The following is a 21,281-nucleotide window of genomic DNA, read 5'->3' on the forward strand; positions in this document are numbered from 1 at the left end:
AGAAGTATTTTCCTAGTTCTACTAGTTTTGTTGTGCAACTTTGAGCAAATCAGTGAAACAGCTAATGCCTCAGTTTCCCCTTCTTGATAGAGACCATAGTAATATTAATCCTTTGGAGTGCCATGTGCTTAAAATCAGTATATTTTTTTTTTTTAAAGGTCATGCTTTTTTAGACAGAAATAAAATCTGTTACTTTAATAAATAGATCTTAGCTTTCCTTTGAGAATGTCTGTCCAAAGCCTGTTTTATTTTTCTTAAATGTTTGAATTATGAGCACTTGTTCTGGCTTTGATTCTTCGTTAAGTGTGCAAATTGCTAAAAGCAGTAATCTCTTCTGTCTGTTTGCTGAAGCACATTGACTTGTTTCCACTTGTTCCTAGCTGGCTGGTGTTAGGACCCAGAAAAGAGACAGCAGCAACGTGATATAAATAGAGTACCAGAATGGGACAAAGTTTGAGAAGAAAGCATGACATCACTCAGACTTGCTCTCCACCCAAAAAGATCTGGGATGGAGGTACAAACGTGAGCTGGACAAGCGAGGAGTTAGCAACTCTTTTCAGCTCAGTTTCTGAGGAAAGAGAGAGAATTTTATGCCCTGTGTGCCATAAGGAAGTACATTTTTTTTTTTTGCTGGAAAAACCAAAACTGGCTTCAGATCTCTGACAGCGTGAAAGTAATTGAAAGGAAAAGACAACCATAGGAAGAAAGTTGAAAACAAGATCTTTTCTTTTTGGCACAGATTGTAACAGAAATATTTGACTTCTTTCCATGGAACACTACAACTTTCGGATCTGATGCACGTTTCTTTTAATTTTCCTCCAATCACGGTAATTTATTTATAGTTAAATGAAGAGATCAAAGTGTGAAGCAAGCAAGTACTACTTAAAGGGTCTGGAAGGATATTTTGCCATCACTGAAGGAACAGACTTTTTGAACCTGCATGGAATATGTCCCTTTTAATACAAAAAGTAGCGAAGGAAAACTTATGATTGAAATCTTACAGGAATTTGATTTCAGTTGTACTTTTAACCTTAAATAGACCATGGAGAATTTATTATCTCTGCTCTGTTGTCATTATTCTTTGCTGGTTTTATTTCAGTACAAATATCAGGTAATGTTCTGAATGTGGTCAGTATTGAGAGATATTTGGATTCCTCTTAGGAAGTTTTGCCTCGCTATGTCTCATTATGTACTGTTTTATGTGCAGGTGTATGGAAACTATTCCCAGCTACCCAAACACCCAGGTAAGGAATGTTCTATTTAAATTTTATGACAATGTGCTTAAATATTTATTCGCTTTTCCAGTTTGTATTTTTCATTTTCTTAGTAGCTCCAAAGAAACTGTGATCCTGCATTTGAGTGACAGCTCTGTATTAAAAATGTAATAAAGTCTAAAGTATCAGACCGTCCCAGTAATTTTAAATTCAGTAACCTACCTAATAAATATTTTGCATAGAAATATATTTGGAGAAAAATGGCTTGTATTTGATCTGTAAAAAATGCCTATACACACGGTTTGTTTAGTTTTACTTTTTTTGAGCACGAGTTTCTGAATCAGACCTCTACGCAGACTATTTTCTTTTTTTCTCAATGTCTTAGTGCTCAGCATTTTCAGTTCAATGATTTACAGTTAGATATGCCAGCTTGTATACTTTGCACTGCTTTGGCATGGCTTCAAGTCGTCTACCCTCCTTCCAGCCTTCATGCTTAAGTTTAAATCGGTTATAGAGCACATTAAGGACCTCTCATCTGTTTTCAATGTAGAAAAGAATTGCTCAAAGTTTATTTGGGGTCTGTGTGTGTAACTTCAGAATTCTTCCATTTATATAAATAGTTTAACCTCAAGCCTCATGGTGGTGTACAAGCACAATTTTACTGCTTTACCAATTCATGTATGACTTTGTGCTTTTAAGTTTTAACCATATGTAATTATTTTCAAAATAAAATATAGAGCAATGTGGAAAAGCCATGTTGCCTGCTATTGCAGTATTTTCAGCCCGTTTATTTTTTTTTTTTTGTTCTACCTTCACTCAGAAACCAGAAATGCAGTCTTGTTTCCTATAGATGAGGGTGACTGGCTTCTAGCTGATGGAACAATAGAGGGGGGAAAAAAGCCTCCCATAATAAGGGGCTAAGTTACACAACATTTATTTTGCAGTACAGTGCGTTTGGGGAAGCATAACTGCAAACAGTGCTTTCTAGATTTGAACTAGGCTGTAAACACGTCCTGTGATTTTCTTCTAAATGCCAAGTAGTTACCTTTTGAAAGGATATTGCAAGTATAAGTTGAATTCTAGGCAACAGGTATTTGTTTTCAGAGCTCTTCTCAGGGGTGACTGGCTAGAAGTGGGGTAACAACATGGCTTTACATAGTTCAGAAGCGGGAGCTGGGAAAGCCACTGACATGCAGCGTGGCTGTACGCAATTCACTTTGCTATGTATCTACTCCCCTTCCCAGCTTTTAAATGTAAGCTCCTTATAATATAGTTTCTCTTTATGAGTTTGATGCCAGCCATAGCAATGCCTTTGTTGTGATGCTGCTACTGCTAAAATACTTGTGCCACGTTGTGACACAGGTTTTGCATCAAATAATTTTCTCTCAGGATTATTGTTTTCTATTTTCTCATTATTTTTTTTTCTACAACCTCTCAACAGTAGTCCTTTTTTTCTACCTGATACAAAAAAGGAGATGTTAATGGGAGCAAGAGATATTTGTGTAAAAGCACACTGTGAAACAGCTGGCATGTTCTGTGCTCTGTAAAATGGAACTGGTAGTTTGATGAAATTTGGATGGAGGTACATTAGGACAGGTAGCCTATGTGGATGCTTTTAATCCATAGACATTTATAAGTTCCATTTCTTTTGTGGCAGCCAGAATATGTTCTTTGAAGATAGAACTAAGGACATACCTGGACTTATTTTATGTAAATGCAAAAAACCTTGTCCCTATATCCCGTTTCCTCAGTGTGTTTTGCCATGTTCAGCTTAGTTGAATTTGGGTTGCCTGGAATTTTCAGATTGGGTTTTGTATGTGCTTATTCTGTGTCATTATTCACTTATATTGGCAGTAGCTTTCTCTTTTTGTTAGCAGTTGTGCCTTTCTTTTTATCTTCCAAATATTCAAAGGAAATGCATAGCCATAGAATCTCATCCATTTCTTTGGAGATCTGTGGGGAAAACCTCTATGACAACTGCAAACCTTTTTAGTTAGGTAGGCCAATAACAGATCCTGGTCAATGATGAAGCATTTGTTAGATATCTTTGGTAGAGTTGAGTTTGGAAGCAAGTCCGAGTGATTCATGTATCCTCACAAGATGTAGAGCTTCTTTTAGTTCTGCGCTCTCAATCTACAATTGCTTGTTGTGCTGCTTAGCAATTTTATCAGCTTTGCACTCTTACTAAAAAAGTCTTAGGATCTTCCTGTGTTACAGCTCTGAAACTGCACCATGAGGACGGAGGACATCAAACTGATCTCCACAGCGTGGGCTAGGCAGTTTAAGGATGCAAATAAAAATTTTGCATCTTCATATCTATCCATCCAGAATGTTAAAATGATAGAATAAATATCAAATTGGCAAGCTGTTTTGATCTCAAGAGTGAAGAAAGGTGTGGGATAGACCGTAAACATCAAAGGACGCTGCTTGTGTGCAAATCAAATCACTAGGTGTGGGGACCTTTTGTATGGTGTATGACAGCTGAAGTGTTTTATAAGAAACTTACCTCTATCAGGTTTGCACCTCAGGTTCTTGAAAGATTGCTTGGAAATGCAAAATTATTTTAGGGCAAAGACCTACAGATGTGGTGTAATATAAATACTTGCTCTCTCTATAGCTGTTGTCTGTTGTGTCGTTTCCCTCCCATCCCCTAAAGAAAATATTAACTCAAACAAATAGGATGATACGCCATGATGGTGAACAAAACACATTCTCATTTGTGTTCACAGTAAAATTTCTGTATATCTGTATTAACATTCTAAAACTTTCTTAGATATAGGAGATTATCAATTTATTTCAGCCCAGCTGTTTAATTATTTTGAGAAGAAAGGGTTTCTTGCAGTTAGCAAAATAATAATTACAATTCATGTTTTCTTACATTATTAATGCTCTACCCTTAAAATAGAATTGTTTATCTTAACACAAAATTTGATTGTTTTGGGCAGCCCGCTTCTGGTTAGGTTTGAATAGTCACATCCAAGATCTGTTCAAACTAGTCATGAATTTTGTGCAGATAATTCTGCCAATGGAAACCACCAGATGTTTGGCTTTTGTCAGCTTGTCCACATCTTACTCAGGAGGACATTTAGGAAAACAAAACCTTTTCATCATTCACAAGGAGTCGTTCTGGTTTTGGTGCAGTGGAGAAGGTTTTGAAGGAATAGCTAATGCTGTATAGGGAGGAGTAAACTCCTTTTCCATAGGCTCCTTAATATTCTAGAACCCCTTCTCCTGAGGAACATCAAATTCCTTCTGTTAAAGTAGGTTCTTCTATATGATTCTAAGGTGAGAGTTCCCTGAAGACATCGGGAAGGCTAAACTCTGCAGTAACAACTGTGCAGGCACCTCTACTTTCATCCAGGTTGCATCTCCTCCACCATTGAGTATTGCTCCTTGCTATGTCCATAGAAGAGTGAAGGTGAAAAAACGCTTGGATTAATATAACCTGAAGCTGTTGCACAGCTGTTGCTGTTGTTGTTTTCCAGTGGGTTTTGGAGAGAGGATAAGGTTCCTGGGAACTTTCTAGCATCTCCTACTCCCTTGAACTGCAGAGAGCTGTTACCTATGGAGGAGGCAGGAGCAGAAGTAGTATGCTATAGAGGCTAAACATCCCCCCATGTAATCCCTTCTCAGTTCTTTGTGCTATCCACTGTGTGTTTAAAATTTTGGTGAAATCTTGAAGTTAGTCTTGAGTGACTCCTCAACTATTACTTCAATGAATACTGCCTAATACTCTAGCAGAGATTTAGTTGGAGATTGTTACACGTTTTAAGTGCAATTAAAATAAAAATCAGTTGCATTTTAAAAGCAGGTTTTTTGCAGTGGTCAGTCAGATACATGACTTTAATCTGCTCTGCCATTTTGATTTATGGTCTCACTTTTTATATGAGATTTACATATAATATCTTGTTTAACTCCTTTATTGTTCTCTTGTGGAGAAGTGTTACGCTGCTTTTTGGTCCTTACTTTAATAACCTTTTCATCTGTGTTTCTTGAAAGGGTTCAAAGTTCTCGCGTCTGCTTCCCATTACTGGCCACTGGAAGATGTGGATGGAATTCATGAGTTTCGGGATACGAATGGAGGTAGACAAAGGATTCGTTGACAATGGCAATAACATAAGTATTTGTGGCAGTCTGTAAGTAGAAAGGGAGCAGGAAAAGTGAAAGGGGTTAGCTTTTGTACCACAGCAGTTGAGAATTTTTTTTTTTCAGTTAATGTTTTTGCAGTGCTCTGTTGTCCAAATGATACTATATTTGTGAACTGATTTTTATAGAGTATTCTCAGACATTTTATGGGCTGTCTACGCATTGTTAAGGTTATAAAGAGAAAAGGTTTATGATCCAAAGAGTCATTGAAATCATATTGTTATTAGCTGGTTTGATACATGCATAGCGTGAACTAATACATTCAGTGGCTGAGATCTCTGGCTATGCCAGCAGTGAAGATGCCTGCTTCTTTTTGCTTTTTGGGAGGAGTTAAATGTCCAAATTCTTCAGGAGCTTTTCAAAATTGCATGTAGTATTGATAGAAAGACAAGTGTAAGCTCTTATCTGATTACTTCTTACTCATTTTTATCTGCTTTTGAATATTTCCTTAAAAGTAGTATTGCAGCACTAGATCAAACACTTTTTTTCCAATCAGGCCAACCCAAGAGAGCTTTGGTAAGGCAGAATTCTCACTGATTCGAAAGAGTGAGTTGTCAGGGCTGCAGGATCCCAGAGGGAATGGTATTAAAAGGCAGACTGATTGGATTCAGCAGTTTTCTGGTTCTTATGTTTTGCATGAGGAACAAAAAGGGTGATGGGGGTTTCCTGGGGATGTGCAGGTGATGTAATTAATGGAGCTTTGACTGAACCACTGTATACCATCGCAGCATCATGGGCTTGCAGGGCCATTCACTTCAGATGAAATTTTCAGCTACTCTGCCTCCTTGAGACTCAAAGGTCCCTTAGTAATTTTCACATGAACTGTTTTTTCTCTTCTGATGTTTTAGCCAATCCCAAGTTGTGTTGATGTATATTCCCCAGTATTTCTCTCACTACGGCTGACCACCTTGGCAGTTGAGCTCAAGTGTGTTGTACTGGTGCAAGGGGTAGCTGCTGTGTTACTACTGGTGACTGGAGTATCTTTACCCAGCAAGATCACTGCAGAAGATTAAATCAGGAGTTAGAGACCTTTACAACCTCACATGAAAAATGTTACAAAAGTGCAAAGTTATTACTCTTTATTACACAAAAATGGCAACCTCAAACTTTGTTACTAAGTGGGAAAAAGATCCATATATATCTAAAACCTTATATTCCAGAGGTGTCCAAGTATTTCAGGCTTAAACTTTGACCCATCTTTCCACAAAGTTTCTTAAAGGAGTGAAATCAGCTGACCAGAAATAAATTTGGGCAATGTTCTGCTCCCATTACAGGCTGATGGCAACATTCCCATAGACTTCAATAGAATCATAATTTGGCTTAGAAAGAGTTACCATAGGAATTCTCTAACACTGTGTTAAAGCAATTTTCTGACACTGGACTTCATGTGGTTCAAGAAGAGTAAAGCACTCCATATCTAGCACTTTTTTGGCACTCGTTACAAAGATGTTGTTTTGAAAGTGCTTGAAAGCGATATATAAAATATAGCTCTTGGAAAAATGATATTGATGTTAGATTGTTTTTCAAATGATGTTCAATTACATAATTTCAGCAAAACTGAAATCTTTTCAGTAGTATCTTGGAAGAGATAAAGCAGAATATATAAAGTTTCTGATCCTACAAACCTTCACTTACACGAATAGGACTGGCTCACATGAGTAATCTCCTTTGACTCCTATTATGATATTGTGTTAAATAACTTTATAAATGAGCCAGCTGTGTGACTTTGCTGAAAAAAGTTTGGAGGACTTTGTCTCACTATTATTTTCAGATGATGCCAGTAGCCAAAAGTCCTTTTTCTCTGCAGTGCAATTTTGACAACGTTGAATTCTTTCTTTAATGTTGCAGTGAATACTTAAATTTTTCTCAGTTGCTTATATTGTGTCTTATAATACACATACTGTTTCAGCTGCCTCCAGCAGAAGTTTTATGTATCTATCTGATATTTGACTTTGATATACAAGAAAAGTTTTCTTTATTGACGTAATCTAATGCAGGTGACACTTTGCTTGTTTTTGATTCCATTCTGATTACACAACTCTTCTGTTTATTGCTAGAGTCTTTCTTGTTTTTCCACTCAACATATCATGCAATTTTTTTCATTCCATGTTTCTCCTCTTAAATCCTTGAAGCATCATAATCTGTCCGTCATGTTAATCCCTTTTATTTGTTGAAGTCGTTGTGTGTGAGGCCAGATTTATATCTCTCAATGTATTTGTGTTGTGAGAGAGTGTGTCAGAAAATTAATTTTTTGGTTATTTCAGCAGCAGAAGGAATTGAAGGAAAACAATCAACTTAAAATATAGCTTAAAAAACAAAAAAACAAAACCAAACAAAAAAAAAAACCAACAAAAAACCTGTGGTAACGTTCAGGTTTTTCATCTGACCCTTTCTGTTCTATGCATTTTTTCTCTTGAGGTTTTTGGTGCGTGGCACTCTTTTTTTTTTTTTTTTTTTGAGCATTTGCCTTCCCCTTCTGTAAGCTCAGTTGGTCTAAATCCCAGGTCAATGTATGTCTATTTACTTTCATCGGCTTTCCATCAAGCTGTATTTGCCTGCCCAGGGTAAATAATTCCAGTGTGCAAGATACTCACAAATTATCAAAATAAGGGGAAAAAAAAAGAGAATAAAATTTTGTCAGATATAAAAAAGTTAAGTTTTTTTTCTTATGTTTAGATGGATTTTCTTGTATTTTAATTTGTGTCCATTGCCTCTTACCTGTTCACTGGATACAACTGAGGAGAGTCTGGCACTACGTTTACACCTCCCCTTGAGTGTTTATACGTATTGATAAGATCCCTGAACCTCCTCTTCTCCAGGCTAAGCAGTTCCAGCATTCTCAGCTGGGACTTGCTTCAGTATGTCCATGTCTCCCTTTGTATTGGGGAGCCCAGAACTGGGCATGGGACTTGAACTGCATATAACATTTGCAGCAGTATAATGATTTTCGTTATAATTGCAGAGTTCCTTACCAGCATGATTATATTTCAGAGCCCTTTATCTGCAGTTGTACTTTACAGTTTTTTCTTCTCAGTTACTGTAAGGAAAAAAATGTTTTAATGACAGTGTACTTACTTAACTTCTGTAGTTAAAGAATACAACATTCACGTTGCATACAAGTCCTTGGGAGAAGTGGTTATATAAGAATTTTTAAAGGCCACTGAGCAACATCTGTGATTTGTGCCATGTTGAGAGATATGAACTGGTCAATTCATTACTGATTTTGTTTATTCATTGTTTTGCTCATTTGCTTATTTTCTTTTGTTGTTCCACCCAGCTCTAAGAATCCACAACTTCACTGTGCTTCCTTCCCATAACTCTACCTTTGTATATACCAATGACTCTGCCTACTCTAACTTCTCTGCAACCGTAGGTGAGGATTTACATATTTTTTTGTTCTGCATTTGTCAAGCTTGGATAGTTCTTGTAATGTTGGATTCGAGGTTAACACTGAGGTTTTGTTCGAGTGGTCATGTGATAAAGGTCTGGTTATGCTTACGCGGTATACATTAGTAAAAAAGCACTGCTGCGATGGCACCTGAATGACTCGGAGCTATCGGGAGAGGCATCCTTGTGCGAAGCGGCCCATGGGAAGATGGGCCCCAGCAGTCCTCCAAAACCTAAAATACTTGTATTAAGCTTAAGAGAAACAGAGAAGACATTTCAGAGGAACATATAAGAAGAAATAGGTTGATTTTTTTTATTTGTTTTTCAAGGCTAAAAGGAAAAAGAAGGTATATATTTTTCACCATTTAGTAGTAATTTTTAAAGGACACATTAAGAAAGACAAATGCAAGTAAATTTTTAAAGCCTGGAAGTAAGATCTTGTCAGTCATGACATCTTTGATGAACAGGTGGTTTTTTAAAAAAAAAAAAGGCAAGCAAAAATCTGCATATATTTGCCCTTTTAGTGATTTTTTTTTTTAAATTTTGTTTTTACATCAACACACCGGGAGATAAAAGGAAGAACAGAAAATGACAACTCTCCAGGCAGAAACCTGGCAGATTGGAAACTAGTTACATCTACACCAGCATAAGCTTAAAGTCATTTAATTTAGGTCACTAGGATTTATACTGGTGTAGGTGCAATTGAAATACGGCCTCTTATCCACTTTACGGTTAGGTATTAACTCACATCTGGTTGTTGGAAAATCTGACCTAAGGAGAAGGCTGGGAATGGTAGAACTGTCATTTGGGCTGCTCAGATACTAGGAGGTTTATATTAGAATACTAAGCCCACTGTTTTTCTACTCCCTAACAGTAAAAATATGCTGGAAAATGTGAACTCTATTAATAATGAACTTCAAATGGCCCTAATTCTCTTCAGTCCTTGCTTATCTGCTTTATAGACCATTTGCATAGTTCTCACATAATAAGATATGTTCAATATGAACATTAAAAAGAGTGACATTAATAGCAAAGGAAATGCTATGGAAACAGAAATGCATTACCTTAAGGGATTTATTCTTTCTAGATTAACTTAAAATTCAAGTGATTCAAGAAGAACTTTAGAAACATTTGCTTCACTCCATAATACACACTGAAATTTTGAAAAGAAACTAAATTTTATCTGTCAATTGGAGACAGAACTTGATGACTTTTTCCTCAAAGGGAGGGGAAGGTACCTGAAAACTGTGATCTTTGTGTTGAGATTTGGAATGAACTTAGAAAATACTTGGACATATGTTCACTGAGGGCTACACCATCCTGTTGCTGTGTCCTTGAGTAGTGTTATTCTACAGATGGGCCAGCACTGTGACTGCTGTCCTCGCACCTCATGGTTGTCTACAGTTTGAACGTGCCCTTTTGCCCATGCCTGTTGCATAAAGGAGTGTGCTCTCTTGAAGCAGTGACAACAGTATTTGTGATTATCCCTCTAAAGAGAAGGTCTGTCCCTAGCACTGACTGTGCGTCTTTGGCATGGTCTGTGCTGTTCTCTGTTGTGCAAAAGGCTTCTGTTGTCAGGTAGCTATACAGTGAAAATTACAGAGAGAATTCCCTTATGTCCCAGCCTTTGTGTTTTGTGTGCCTTCCTAGTTTCCCTTACGATCTCGTTAGATTTTAAAATATCAAACAGCACCCAGCTGGCAACTTCTGCACCTCACAGCAGGAATTGAGAATGTATTCTCATTGATGGTGTTTCCCTTGGAGCAACTCCTCTCCTAGCACTTTTTCAGAAGAAGTTATAGAGAAGGGTCTTAAAACCAAGATCCTGAATCTTCATGATCCTTACAGAAATGCCATCACAAACGATGGTGTTGACATAAAATTCCAAACCAAATAATTACATTCTATCTGTTCAGAAATAGGTGATAGAATAATCTGTGTTCTGTGGATTGCAGGCTTTTTAACACAGAGGAATTTTTTTGATTGTGATTTCCTGTTATCTTCGTTGCTAAAATTAGACCTTCTTTTTATCTTGGGACAAATGAGATGAACTTCCCATCATCATCTATCAGCTGGAGTCTCAGACCTTAGTGACGTTTCCTATGGTAAACAACTGTCATGGTTTTTTAGCATTAAGAAGGCTAGTGGGAGATTAATCAACACTGCTTTTCTTTAGGAGAGAACACAAGAAAATGACAATCAAATCACAAGACAATTAGTCATTATCTATGCTAGACAAAGACATAGTTTCCGACTGACAATGATGCCATACCAAAGGATGTCTGAAAAGGATATATATTTCTGCCTTTTGAATATAGCTTGTCAAGTATATTTCATTGAATTATTTTTTTAATGAGAAGTGGCTTTTGATCACAGAATTTCCCTTTCAAAAAAAAAATTTAAAAAAAACCCTATTCTGTTACATTTTTGATTAAAGAATTTCTTCACTAACTCAGCCTAACAGTAACACAGAAATACCTCTGTTATGTGTCTGGTATTCAGAACTCTGGAAAGCATAAGGTTTATTCAAATGATTTTGAAATAATTTTTGGGTATACAGGTTCTGTCATGCAGTCTTAGATAATCAAGAATCTGAGTGACAGATATGAGTATAATTTTTACAAACTTGAAATTAAAGAGTTATTTATATGGTTCTTTAAAAAAAAACAAACCACCAACAAATCCCCACTGAAGTCAAATAAAAACCAAAAAGAAAAACAGCAACAAAAATCCCCAACAAAAGCAAACCTATAGTTGGGACAAGATAAACACATATGGTGTATGAGTTTGTTAAAATGATGTTTTTGGAAGTATTTACGTTTATAAATGTTGAACTATATTTTGCTTTTCATTTAGATATTGTAGAAGGAATGGTGAACAAAGGAATTTATGTCACTGAAAAGAAAGGAGTTACCTTTCTCTTCTTTGGGAGCTATCAAAATTCTTGTATCAGTAATCCAGAAGTTTGTGGACCTGAAGGTTAGTAAATTCATTAATTACTATTTACTTTTTTTTTCTGTCAAATTACATAGTTCAGTAATCATTGTTTCTCTCATTTGAATGAACTCTCTAAAGTTCTAGCTTGACACTGTTCTTTATTGATTTTTAAAACTATTGAGTGTTGACTGCTGAATATTTAGTCTTTCCAACTGCAATTTAGATTAGAACTAATCACCAACTGCTCAGATCAATGATCTACAGTATAATTAATTCAACAAAACCAGAAATAAGTTTACAGTGCCCAAAATCTTACCTGTGGCACCAAGATTGTCAAACTGCAGCTCTTGTAGGAATCAAAGAAAGAAGTTGTCCTACAGGTATTCAAATTTAGGAGACAGTTTTTCAGCATGGCCTCTTAACAGGAATGATTTGGGGTGGTTTTTTTAGGTTTATCTTTGGTGATAACATTTTTAAGTCTCTGCTGTCTTGAATCTATTTGTTTTCATAGGTACTTAAATCTCTTCATTCTATTTTTCTTCTCTTCCTTCTTTTTGGGCTAGAGTCACAAAATGACAGGTGGAATGGGGGGAGAAAAGGTTTGACAATGTTGTTTACAGAAGATGATTAAAACTGTATATGACTCAAACCAAACATACAACTAATCATAAGCATAAAACGTTCACCAGAGATATAAAATTCTGTAGAAATGGAAGGATCAGGGCAAAAGAATGGCCTTCTATACATAAACTCCAGTAGTCCCTGAGCTTAAGTAGTATTGTTAATGTTGATTTTTTTTCTTGTTTTTATTGATTTTAGGCTATTCTTCAAATGGGTAACATTACTTGAAATAGGGTTTTTTCTTTTTAAGTTGCTATAGCAAAAGCTGTGTATTAAGTTTTTAAGAAAGTAGGAGAAACTTGGAGAGCAGATGGTACACGGCTATTACCTGAGGGTATTAGAAAAAGTAATTCAGTATCCTACTGTAGGCATATTTTCTGATACGTGCTGTATCTTTTCATACTTTTTTTCATACCACTGGGAAATAAAAATCATCAGTAAGTCATATTATTTCTACATCTATTGTATAACATAATAATCAGAGTAAATTATTTTTATAGTACCACAGCACTCCCAGTATCTCACAAACAAGAACATTAAAAACATAAAACACTGAAATGTTCAGCAGATAAAATGTGAAGAGATCATATAAACAATAAATACTAAATCATTGTAGCAAGTATTAAAAAAATGGAAAAAAGCCAACACCCCTTTATTTAAAGAGAGTGTCTTTGTTTTTCTCTGAATCAGATAATGATAATCACTGATAATCATTATCAGTGGCAATGATAAGATGTAATTTTATTCAAGCCTACTATTGCTTAAACATCCCTTGATGTTCATTGGTTGCATTTGTGTGAAACTGGTCTTAAGTACGCTTAAGAAGGGGAAGTTTTCTGAAAGGATCTTGGGATCTTTTCAGATGAAAACATTACAACGTATGAAACAAAAATACCAGTATTTTTTCCTAGCCTAAATTTAATAACTTTTCAGAACTGTTATTTTGATTTGAGAAAAAAAATTATTCTTGTTTTTTTAAATGTTGAAACATTCTTCCCCCAACTTTCTTCTTTCTCAAGTAATTTTCAAACAATGGTTTTCTGAAAGTTTTGGATGCATTAAAGTGGCTTTTTCAGGCAAAAAAAAACATTTGTGAAAGATGCAAGAGAATCTTCTCTGAATCATTAGTTTGAACATAATAGAAGTTGGATTTAGTCAATGTATGTGAAGCCGAAATTTAAAAACAAATAAAAAAGCACCCCTATCCACAACATAGCATTTCATAAAGCTGTGTGTTTGTGTGCCTTACTTCAATTTTTATTTTTAGTTTCAGCATTTCATGAACCAAAGTATACATAAGAAGGTTTAGATCCAGTTTTATTGTGGCTACAGGACGATCAGTAGCTACAGGGTAGTCCATTAAGATAGACAGCCAAAGATAGGGAAAACTGGCTGCACTGCAGACAGGCTGTATAACTTTGTCTCTCTGCATCATTTAAACTTAATCTCTCAGCCTTTAGAAAAGGAATAACAGCATTTCCATACCTTTCAGAAGTGTAGTGAAGTGCTGCAAAAAAGATTGAGACACTTGAACAGAGGAATCGCATAAATAGCAGTACAGATTAACATAATCAGCCTTGGTGGCCCTTTCACCAAGGTTGTAAAGGATGGTGTGCAGATCCAAGGGAAATGTATGACTTTCTGGAAAAGAGGGTTGGGTCAGTGTTTCAACCTGTTACTGGTGTGGTTAAAGATGCCAAAATATGGACTTAGCTTATCTGCTGATGAAGGTGTTGCAACTTGCTTGTAACAGACCTCTAATTCTTCAGTTGGGAGTTTGCAGCATTTGTAGCTTTAAATACCTATCCGTCAAGGTCTAGCAAATTGAGATTGATGTTGTTCACATACTGAATGATTTCTAGGAGGCAAATGATAATTGATTAGCATTTCCACGGTGGTTATTTTATCATGTATAAAGCATTTAGGGAATGGTGTGTAGATCATGTAAATTGATGGGTGCTGTCATAAGGATAAATAGAAGGATAATTTAGACAGGAAGATACTACACAGTTAAATTATTTATTGTGCAATAATATAATTTTTAAGTTTTCTTCTAAGTTAGTATAAGAAAAAGAGTATGTGAAATATAAAAAAAAACTATGTTCCAGAGAGTAGTGGGGGGGAATATTTCTGATGACTGTAGTGAGCTGTCTGATGCTTTTCCATTTTTAATCATAAAATTATGAAACATATAAAAAATTAATCTATGGTTTTAGCAAGAAACGTACATAATAGTTTGAGGGCTTCATTAACTTGTGCTAGGCTATCTGGTAGCACATTGGCAAAGTTCATGCTGCCTGGGCGGCCTGCAGAAATCCTAACTATAAAATCACCCAGACAGATATTTTGACTACGTGTCAAAAAAGCAGTCAGGAAGTTAAGGGCAGTGATTATTCCCCTGTCTTCAGAGTTCATGAGAGTCTGTCTGAAACGCTATGGCCCTGCCCATGGCAGGGGGGGTTGGAACTAGATAATCTTCAAGGTCCCTTCCAACCCTACCAATTCTATGATCCATTCTGTTTTTTGTCCCCTGAGACAAAAGAGATGCTGAGAAACCAGAGTGAGTCTAGCAAATGACTTAAGGGGCTGAACAGTACGACATGGGAGGGGAGGCTGAGGCTTTGCCTTACACCATGAAGAGAAGAGGATGCCAAGGGCTGTCTTCAGCTACCTGATGGGTGGTTACAGAAGCAGATGGAGCTATAAACAGTCTTGGAGATGCACAATGAAAATGTGACAGGCAACATAGGCACATTGTAGCACAGGAAATGCTGATTAGATCTAAGGATAAGAGTTTTTGCAATGTGGGTGGCCAAGCACCAAGATGGTTTACACACAGAGGCTGTGCAATCTGCATCTGTGGTGACAGTAGAGTCTCAGCTGAGCTCTGAGCAACCAGATCTAGCTCTGAAACTGACCCTGCTTTGAGCAAGCAGCTTAGAGTAGGTGATCTTCAGGGCCATTGCTGACTTAATTCATTATGATTCTTTGTGGCAAAACCTTTTCCACTTCTGTACTTTATAAACTTTTTCTCAGCCTGCTCTGAACTCAGATTTTATTGTTAGCGCTTCATACTATAAATTCTGAGATAAACATTGTTAGCATCTGTTTAGTTGAGCCATTTTCTTTGTAAATTCATTTGACTGCACAACCTCTACAGCAGAGCCACTGTGAACTTCTGAAGTGTGAGGGAGGTTTGATTTGCTACTTGTGTTTCAGTCAAGCCTTTGGAGGTAACCTTTATTAAAGAAACAAGCCGTCTTACAGGAATCATATTTCTTCACTAATGTGCGATCTGAAGAGTGCTTCAATTTTACAGTATAACAGTAAATTTTACTGTGAATTGAACAGGATTATTTGTGGGCAAAGCTAATCATGCATGTGCTTGCAGGATTGCACTTGCATTTTGGGAAGAATTCTTTGATTTCTGTGTAGATAGGGACCTCAGAATTTTGACTGTGGCTCTGCATGTGTTGCTCCCCCTTTCTTCTACGTTGGTTCTTTGCTTTCAGCAATTACTGGAGCGCTGAAATGTGAAAACACAGGTAATAATGTGCTTAGAAGAATTAAAGTGTAGTTAGCAATGGATGCTGCTCTATAAGCATGGGCATGCTGGCAGCCAGGTAGCGCATCAGTAGCTTGGACGCAGTCAATGTATTATTTCTGGCTCTGCTGGCATTAGGGGAACATCAAAAAAAGATGTAAATGTTTGGAGAATATGGTGATATGAGAGCAAGTTGTGTTTTGAAATGAGCAAGGATCACAAGAGGAAAAAGGGATCATCACAGGAAGGTGAGAAGGGTAAGGAGACTGAAGAGATGAGGTAAAGGGAATGGAAGCATAACTCTGTAAGAAAAAAGACTTCATTACTTTTGGTGCTCAAAGAACTTTAGTTTTAATTGATGGAAGCTGCTCAGGAAGCAATGATTACTGCTGTGTCCTGGGTATGCTCATGTGATGTGAAACCAAGGAAGAGATATTTATTCGATTTAAACTCTTAGAGCATTGTTGATCTTAAAAATGCTGTCCTTGTTTATGCTAGTAGATGATCTGTCCTCAAAAGCATCCCCACTCTCCGTATTCTACGATATTGGAAATTTTTAATTGCGCTTGAGTTTTTTTCATTAAAATATCTTCTCGCTTGCTTTCATCAGGAGTAACATTTTCTTTTTTCTGGAAGACTCAAGATCAGCAGGCTAAGTTTCTCCCTGCCTCTGGTGGACAAGTAATTTCCAGTGGTTTCAAAATCTGTTCAAATGAAGGTGAAGGCTCAGTGGAATTTTATACCCGTGGGAATGCGATGATGAAGTGGAAAGCAAGCTTTAGTCCACCAGGTAAAGTTTATAACTTTGCTTTTTATTCATTTCTGTTATATTTTACTTCATTCTTGCAAAGAGATGTAGTGATGAGAGAACAACTTATGGAAAAAGTGGATATATAAAAATAGTTACTGAGTACTCTGTGCTTAAGAATTCTCTTGGTGTGGGGAGAGAGAGACAAACTATGAACTGAAAAAACAGTGATACTGTATTATAGAACATTTACCATTCAGAAACAGTCCTTGGACCCAACTTCCTTTTTTTTTCTGCAGTGGAATTCTTATTAACATCAATAGATTGAGTGCTTAGATGGAAACATGAGCAAAGAATGCAGGTTAATCCCTGATAGTTCTCAGTATATTCTAAAACTGGATACGTGTGCTGTCCTCTGCTGCCTCCTAAATTAAGGCTTTATTTGGTAACTATCTAACTGGGTGTTTAGTGCTTTGGTCATTTTGTTATCTGTTGAGTGTCAAGTTTTGTATGCCATGGCATAGTATTAATAAACACTTTGGTATATCACATATCTTACTGCTTCTATCTAAACTGTGTATTGTTGGGGGGAGGTATTACCTAGTGACGGGAACAAATTCCGGTCTTCTAGTAATGACAGTGACTAAATCTTTTCTTGCCTTAATTTGACTACCTCTACATTGGTAAAATAGGACTTTCTCACCTTCTAGTAGCAGAGTTTTATAAAGCTTAATTAATCAGTTTAGAAATCTTATTTGAAGAGAAAAGCTGCTAAATGGTAAGAGTAATTCACACATTTCTGGATTATCCAGTCCAAGTGAAAATTAATACTACGTTTTCAACCTCTCAAGTATAACAATGAGACTGTGGCAGCTTCTAATTAGAATCATAGAATGGTCAGAGTTGGAAGGGACCTTAAAGATCATCAAGTTCCAACCCCCCTGCCGTGGTTAGTCTATTTGCTTGTTCTCCAGTTCTTACAGTCTTTATGCAGTTCTTGCTGAACTGGGTTTTGAGAAAGTATTGAAGAGACTTCAAATCTTGGCCAATAATACTTGGCAAATGTAATATATGAAACTGCAGTGAGGACAAGTAAGAGTTCAGACAAAAGCTAACAGGCATTCTGCCAAAGTATGGGCTTCCCCATGGGTATAAAGATTAATATACCTGACATCAGCATTCCATAATTCACTCCTAGCACTTCCTATACGGCTCTGTAACATTGCACAAGTCAGCAAAAACTTACTGAACAGGAAAGACTAAATGGAATTGATTAATGGATTTTGCTGTGACTTTTAATGTTTTGCAGGTCCTTATTGGACTCATATTCTCTTTACATGGAAATCAAGAGAAGGACTGAAAGTCTACGTCAATGGAACTCTAAACACAACTGATCCAGATGGGAAAGTTTTCTATGATTACGGAGACCCCAGTGCAAATCTACTGACTGGGACAGAGGGAGATCAAACAAAGCGCTATGTGAATGGGGCGTTTGATGAATTCATTATATGGGAAAGGGCACTCACCCCCAATGAAATTGAGCAGTACTTTACAGCTGCTATTGGTGAGCATATTCACTGTTGTCATAATTAATCTTCTGTAAAGATGCTGACTTAAAAATCTTTAATATGTAGGATTTGTTAATTTTACATCTTTTGGCTATTGAATGTAGCTTTTAGAGGCAGAAAAAGTCAAGTATGAATGTCACCAAAACGCTCAGCTGTCTTTTGATGCACAGTCTTTTCATCCTGGGTTCTAGCTCTGTAAAAATGTCATAAAAAATTAACCAAGACCTGAAGTATCCAGCCACTGTTAAATACTCTAGAATCAAAAGAAGAGGAGCAGTAATTAGACTTAAGGCAGAACAGTATTAGGAAAGACTAACTCCGGATTTCTAACTTGCACTATGGCTGTTGCATAACTTTGAGCCAAGTCACTCAGTATATTCCAGCAGATGTGGATAATAATGGTTATCTCTCCAGTTCCTGGAATGATAAAGACTTACTAACTCATCTGTGCTTGTGAACTTAAAAAAAAAAAAAAATAATTAAAAAGCAGCTGAAACATAACATAAAAGGCAGAGAATCAGGATGAGAAAAAAGACTTAGAAGACTGGCCAGTAACCCCTGTCAGTTGTCCTATGGATAGTAAAATTTTCACTACAAGACAGACTGTTGCTATTAAGTGCTTGTGTGTAAGTAGCAATTAGAAAACATCCATCTTGGGGAATAAAGCTATGGGGCACCTGAAACACTTGGCTTTGCAGGCAGTTTCCCTGCTTGCATTTATTCTTACTAGGTTACTGAGAGCTAAAGCCATTACACCCATAATTCTTGTGCTTTTAAACCCATGGGAACAATTTTCACAATGGAAACTCTTTGAATAACTCAGAACTTCTGATGCATACCTGGAAATGAGAATGTATTTGTTTATGACTTCCAGGTTTGATTATTGGAATCAAATATATATAAAATATATTTTATCAAAAGGAAAATATAAACTAGTTTATGTAGAACTGAAGTCACTGAAAAAGATTGCTTCATTATATACCAGATGGAGGATTTTCTATTTGCTTTGCCACACAAATAATAGCAATGTGGCTCAAGTTTTTTATTTTAATGCCTTTTTATTTTAAAAAGTGATTCTTATAAAAGTCTTCAAAAATTCTGATTGGGAGACTATTCATTTGATACAGGAAATAGTTTTAAAATCTTTAACTTTATAATGTTCTGGTCATGTTGGAAAAATGCTTTTGTATTTGGCTGTTGTATCTTTCACAACAATCTAGGGTTACTATAACACTATCCAACTCGAAGCTACCATAAATCACATTCTTTGATTTAGTGTAACTCAAGAAGAATGTTATGTTGCTAAACTCAAGAGCAGTAGATTTTCAAATTGACCTGATCCATCTATATGAGTGCCCTGCTTCACTGTCAGAGAAGTATGACTTGTATAAATACAAAGACAACTCTGTTTTTTAACCCCTTGAGTTCTTGTGAATTCACAGCAGCCATCCTCTGAAGCCCTCTCCCCTCTCATCTTCACTCTAACAAATAATCAAGGCATCATGGCAGGCTCTTTCCATGAATGCAAATACTGTTCAGGACTTAAGTTTCTACTTCTTTCGTCTATGTTTTGGTTTGGAAAGAGTCTTACTGGGGCTCAGAGTATCCAATTGTTGGACATAAATGTTTGTAGCCAGCTTTTGAAACACTGCAAAAAGAGTTGGGCCCTTGGATTACGCTGAAGGATAAATTTCGAGTTGTACAGAATTTTGCCTGTAGCCTACCTTTCAATCCCTGCTGACTTTTGAGAAGGCTGTATAGCAGACTCCCTGATTTATGCATTGAGATGTTCATGCTGTGAGCTTTTGGGAGTTTACTGCAGTTTGTATGACACCAAGTCTTTGTGGTTTGTTTTGTTTTTTTTTTTCTTAAGTCCCTAGTTCTCAGGTCTTCGGGGCCATCTGGAGCTATCAGTTTTCTGTGAAGAATAAAATTCTAGTTGCTTAATTGAAAGTAAAGCTGATATGTATTTTATAGAGGCTTAGGAATGAAAATGTAAAGTGATGCCACGTGTGTGTATATATATTTGTAAGTGTGAAGAATTTTAAGCCAACATTATTTTAAAGTGCTCAGGTGATTTGGAGCACTTGAAAAATGTGGAGTATGAATTTTTTACTTTTACCTCCAAAGTAGTGGACTGATAAGATTTTGTAAAATTTCTAATTTGATGGATGAAGTTAGAACATTCTCAGAGGATATTGGATATTACAATGATAATCAACATAGTAAACAGAAATTTTTCTTAGTATCTATTTATTGACCTTGGAGGACTTGAAGCAGGGTTGAAGTTGGGCTAATGTGGTTTGACATAAGAAAATTAATAGGACAGCCTGTTTTATAATAGAATGAATAATCACGTTCCCTTTAGATCAATGTGTAAAATGTTTCCTATATATGCAATTACTGTTTGATTGTGCTGAAATACCACACTCCTCACAAAAATTCTTGGTAAGATGTAGATTAGAGGAAAATTTTATTTCTCTATCACAAATGACCAATGAATCCCTTTGCACAGAAAGGAATTAATATTTTTGAAGTGGAGCAACTGGAAACCATCCAAAATTCAGTTTCTTCTTTCTGTCTGGACAAATCATTTATGACATACTCATATGGTAATTTTCAATGGGTACAGTGCTAGCGGGTGACGTTTATTAGTAAAGCCCATCTGATTAATAATCAACTTACAAACAGCTAATAGAGACATTATCTGTAGTATGCTCAAACTACTAATGAAGATTGTTTTGACTATTTAACCCCTGTTACTTGTTTTAGGCAAAACTAGCATGCCCCAAAAGCTTTAGTATTCCACCATTTCTACTGAATGTGGTGATTTCTACTGATAGTGATGCCTTATTTTTGCAGCAAGCAACTAAAGTATTTCCATTGGCTCTGAATATTTCTTGCAGAGGCTTTCAATATGGAAAAGTGTTTCTGAACTTGCTTTTGTGGGTGTGATTTTATTTGGCGCTCAAGATATAAGTAAACATTAGCCTTTGGAGATCATAGCTGAGACTTGAGTCTCATTTTTTCCAGTGTCTGTATGTTCCCAGTCTCAGTTTATCACATATACAGAAATACAGCAAGGTCATACATGAGACTGTCAGAAGTGCCTACAG

At 36.4% G+C, this 21,281-nt stretch overlaps 1 protein-coding gene across 2 annotated transcripts in view; it reads left to right on the top strand.

Annotated features, from left to right (window-relative positions):
• The first annotated feature begins 491 nt into the window (after positions 1-491).
• The window catches only part of ADGRD1 (adhesion G protein-coupled receptor D1), a 157,877-nt gene continuing 137,087 nt past the window's right edge, over positions 492-21,281 (top strand). The window contains exons 1-7 of one of the 2 annotated variants that reach the window (XM_074159513.1): positions 941-1,111; positions 1,208-1,244; positions 5,214-5,297; positions 8,638-8,733; positions 11,604-11,726; positions 16,460-16,639; positions 17,907-18,161. In XM_074159513.1, the coding sequence (XP_074015614.1) occupies positions 1,043-1,111; positions 1,208-1,244; positions 5,214-5,297; positions 8,638-8,733; positions 11,604-11,726; positions 16,460-16,639; positions 17,907-18,161 (844 nt within the window). In that variant the 5' untranslated portion in view covers positions 941-1,042. Of the gene's footprint in view, positions 1,112-1,207; positions 1,245-5,213; positions 5,298-8,637; positions 8,734-11,603; positions 11,727-16,459; positions 16,640-17,906; positions 18,162-21,281 lie in introns of both variants that reach the window. The other variant, XM_074159514.1, reaches the window with a different exon arrangement.

This window comes from Numenius arquata, chromosome 16 (assembly GCF_964106895.1).
Source record: "Numenius arquata chromosome 16, bNumArq3.hap1.1, whole genome shotgun sequence".
NCBI classification, from domain to species: Eukaryota; Metazoa; Chordata; class Aves; order Charadriiformes; family Scolopacidae; genus Numenius; species Numenius arquata.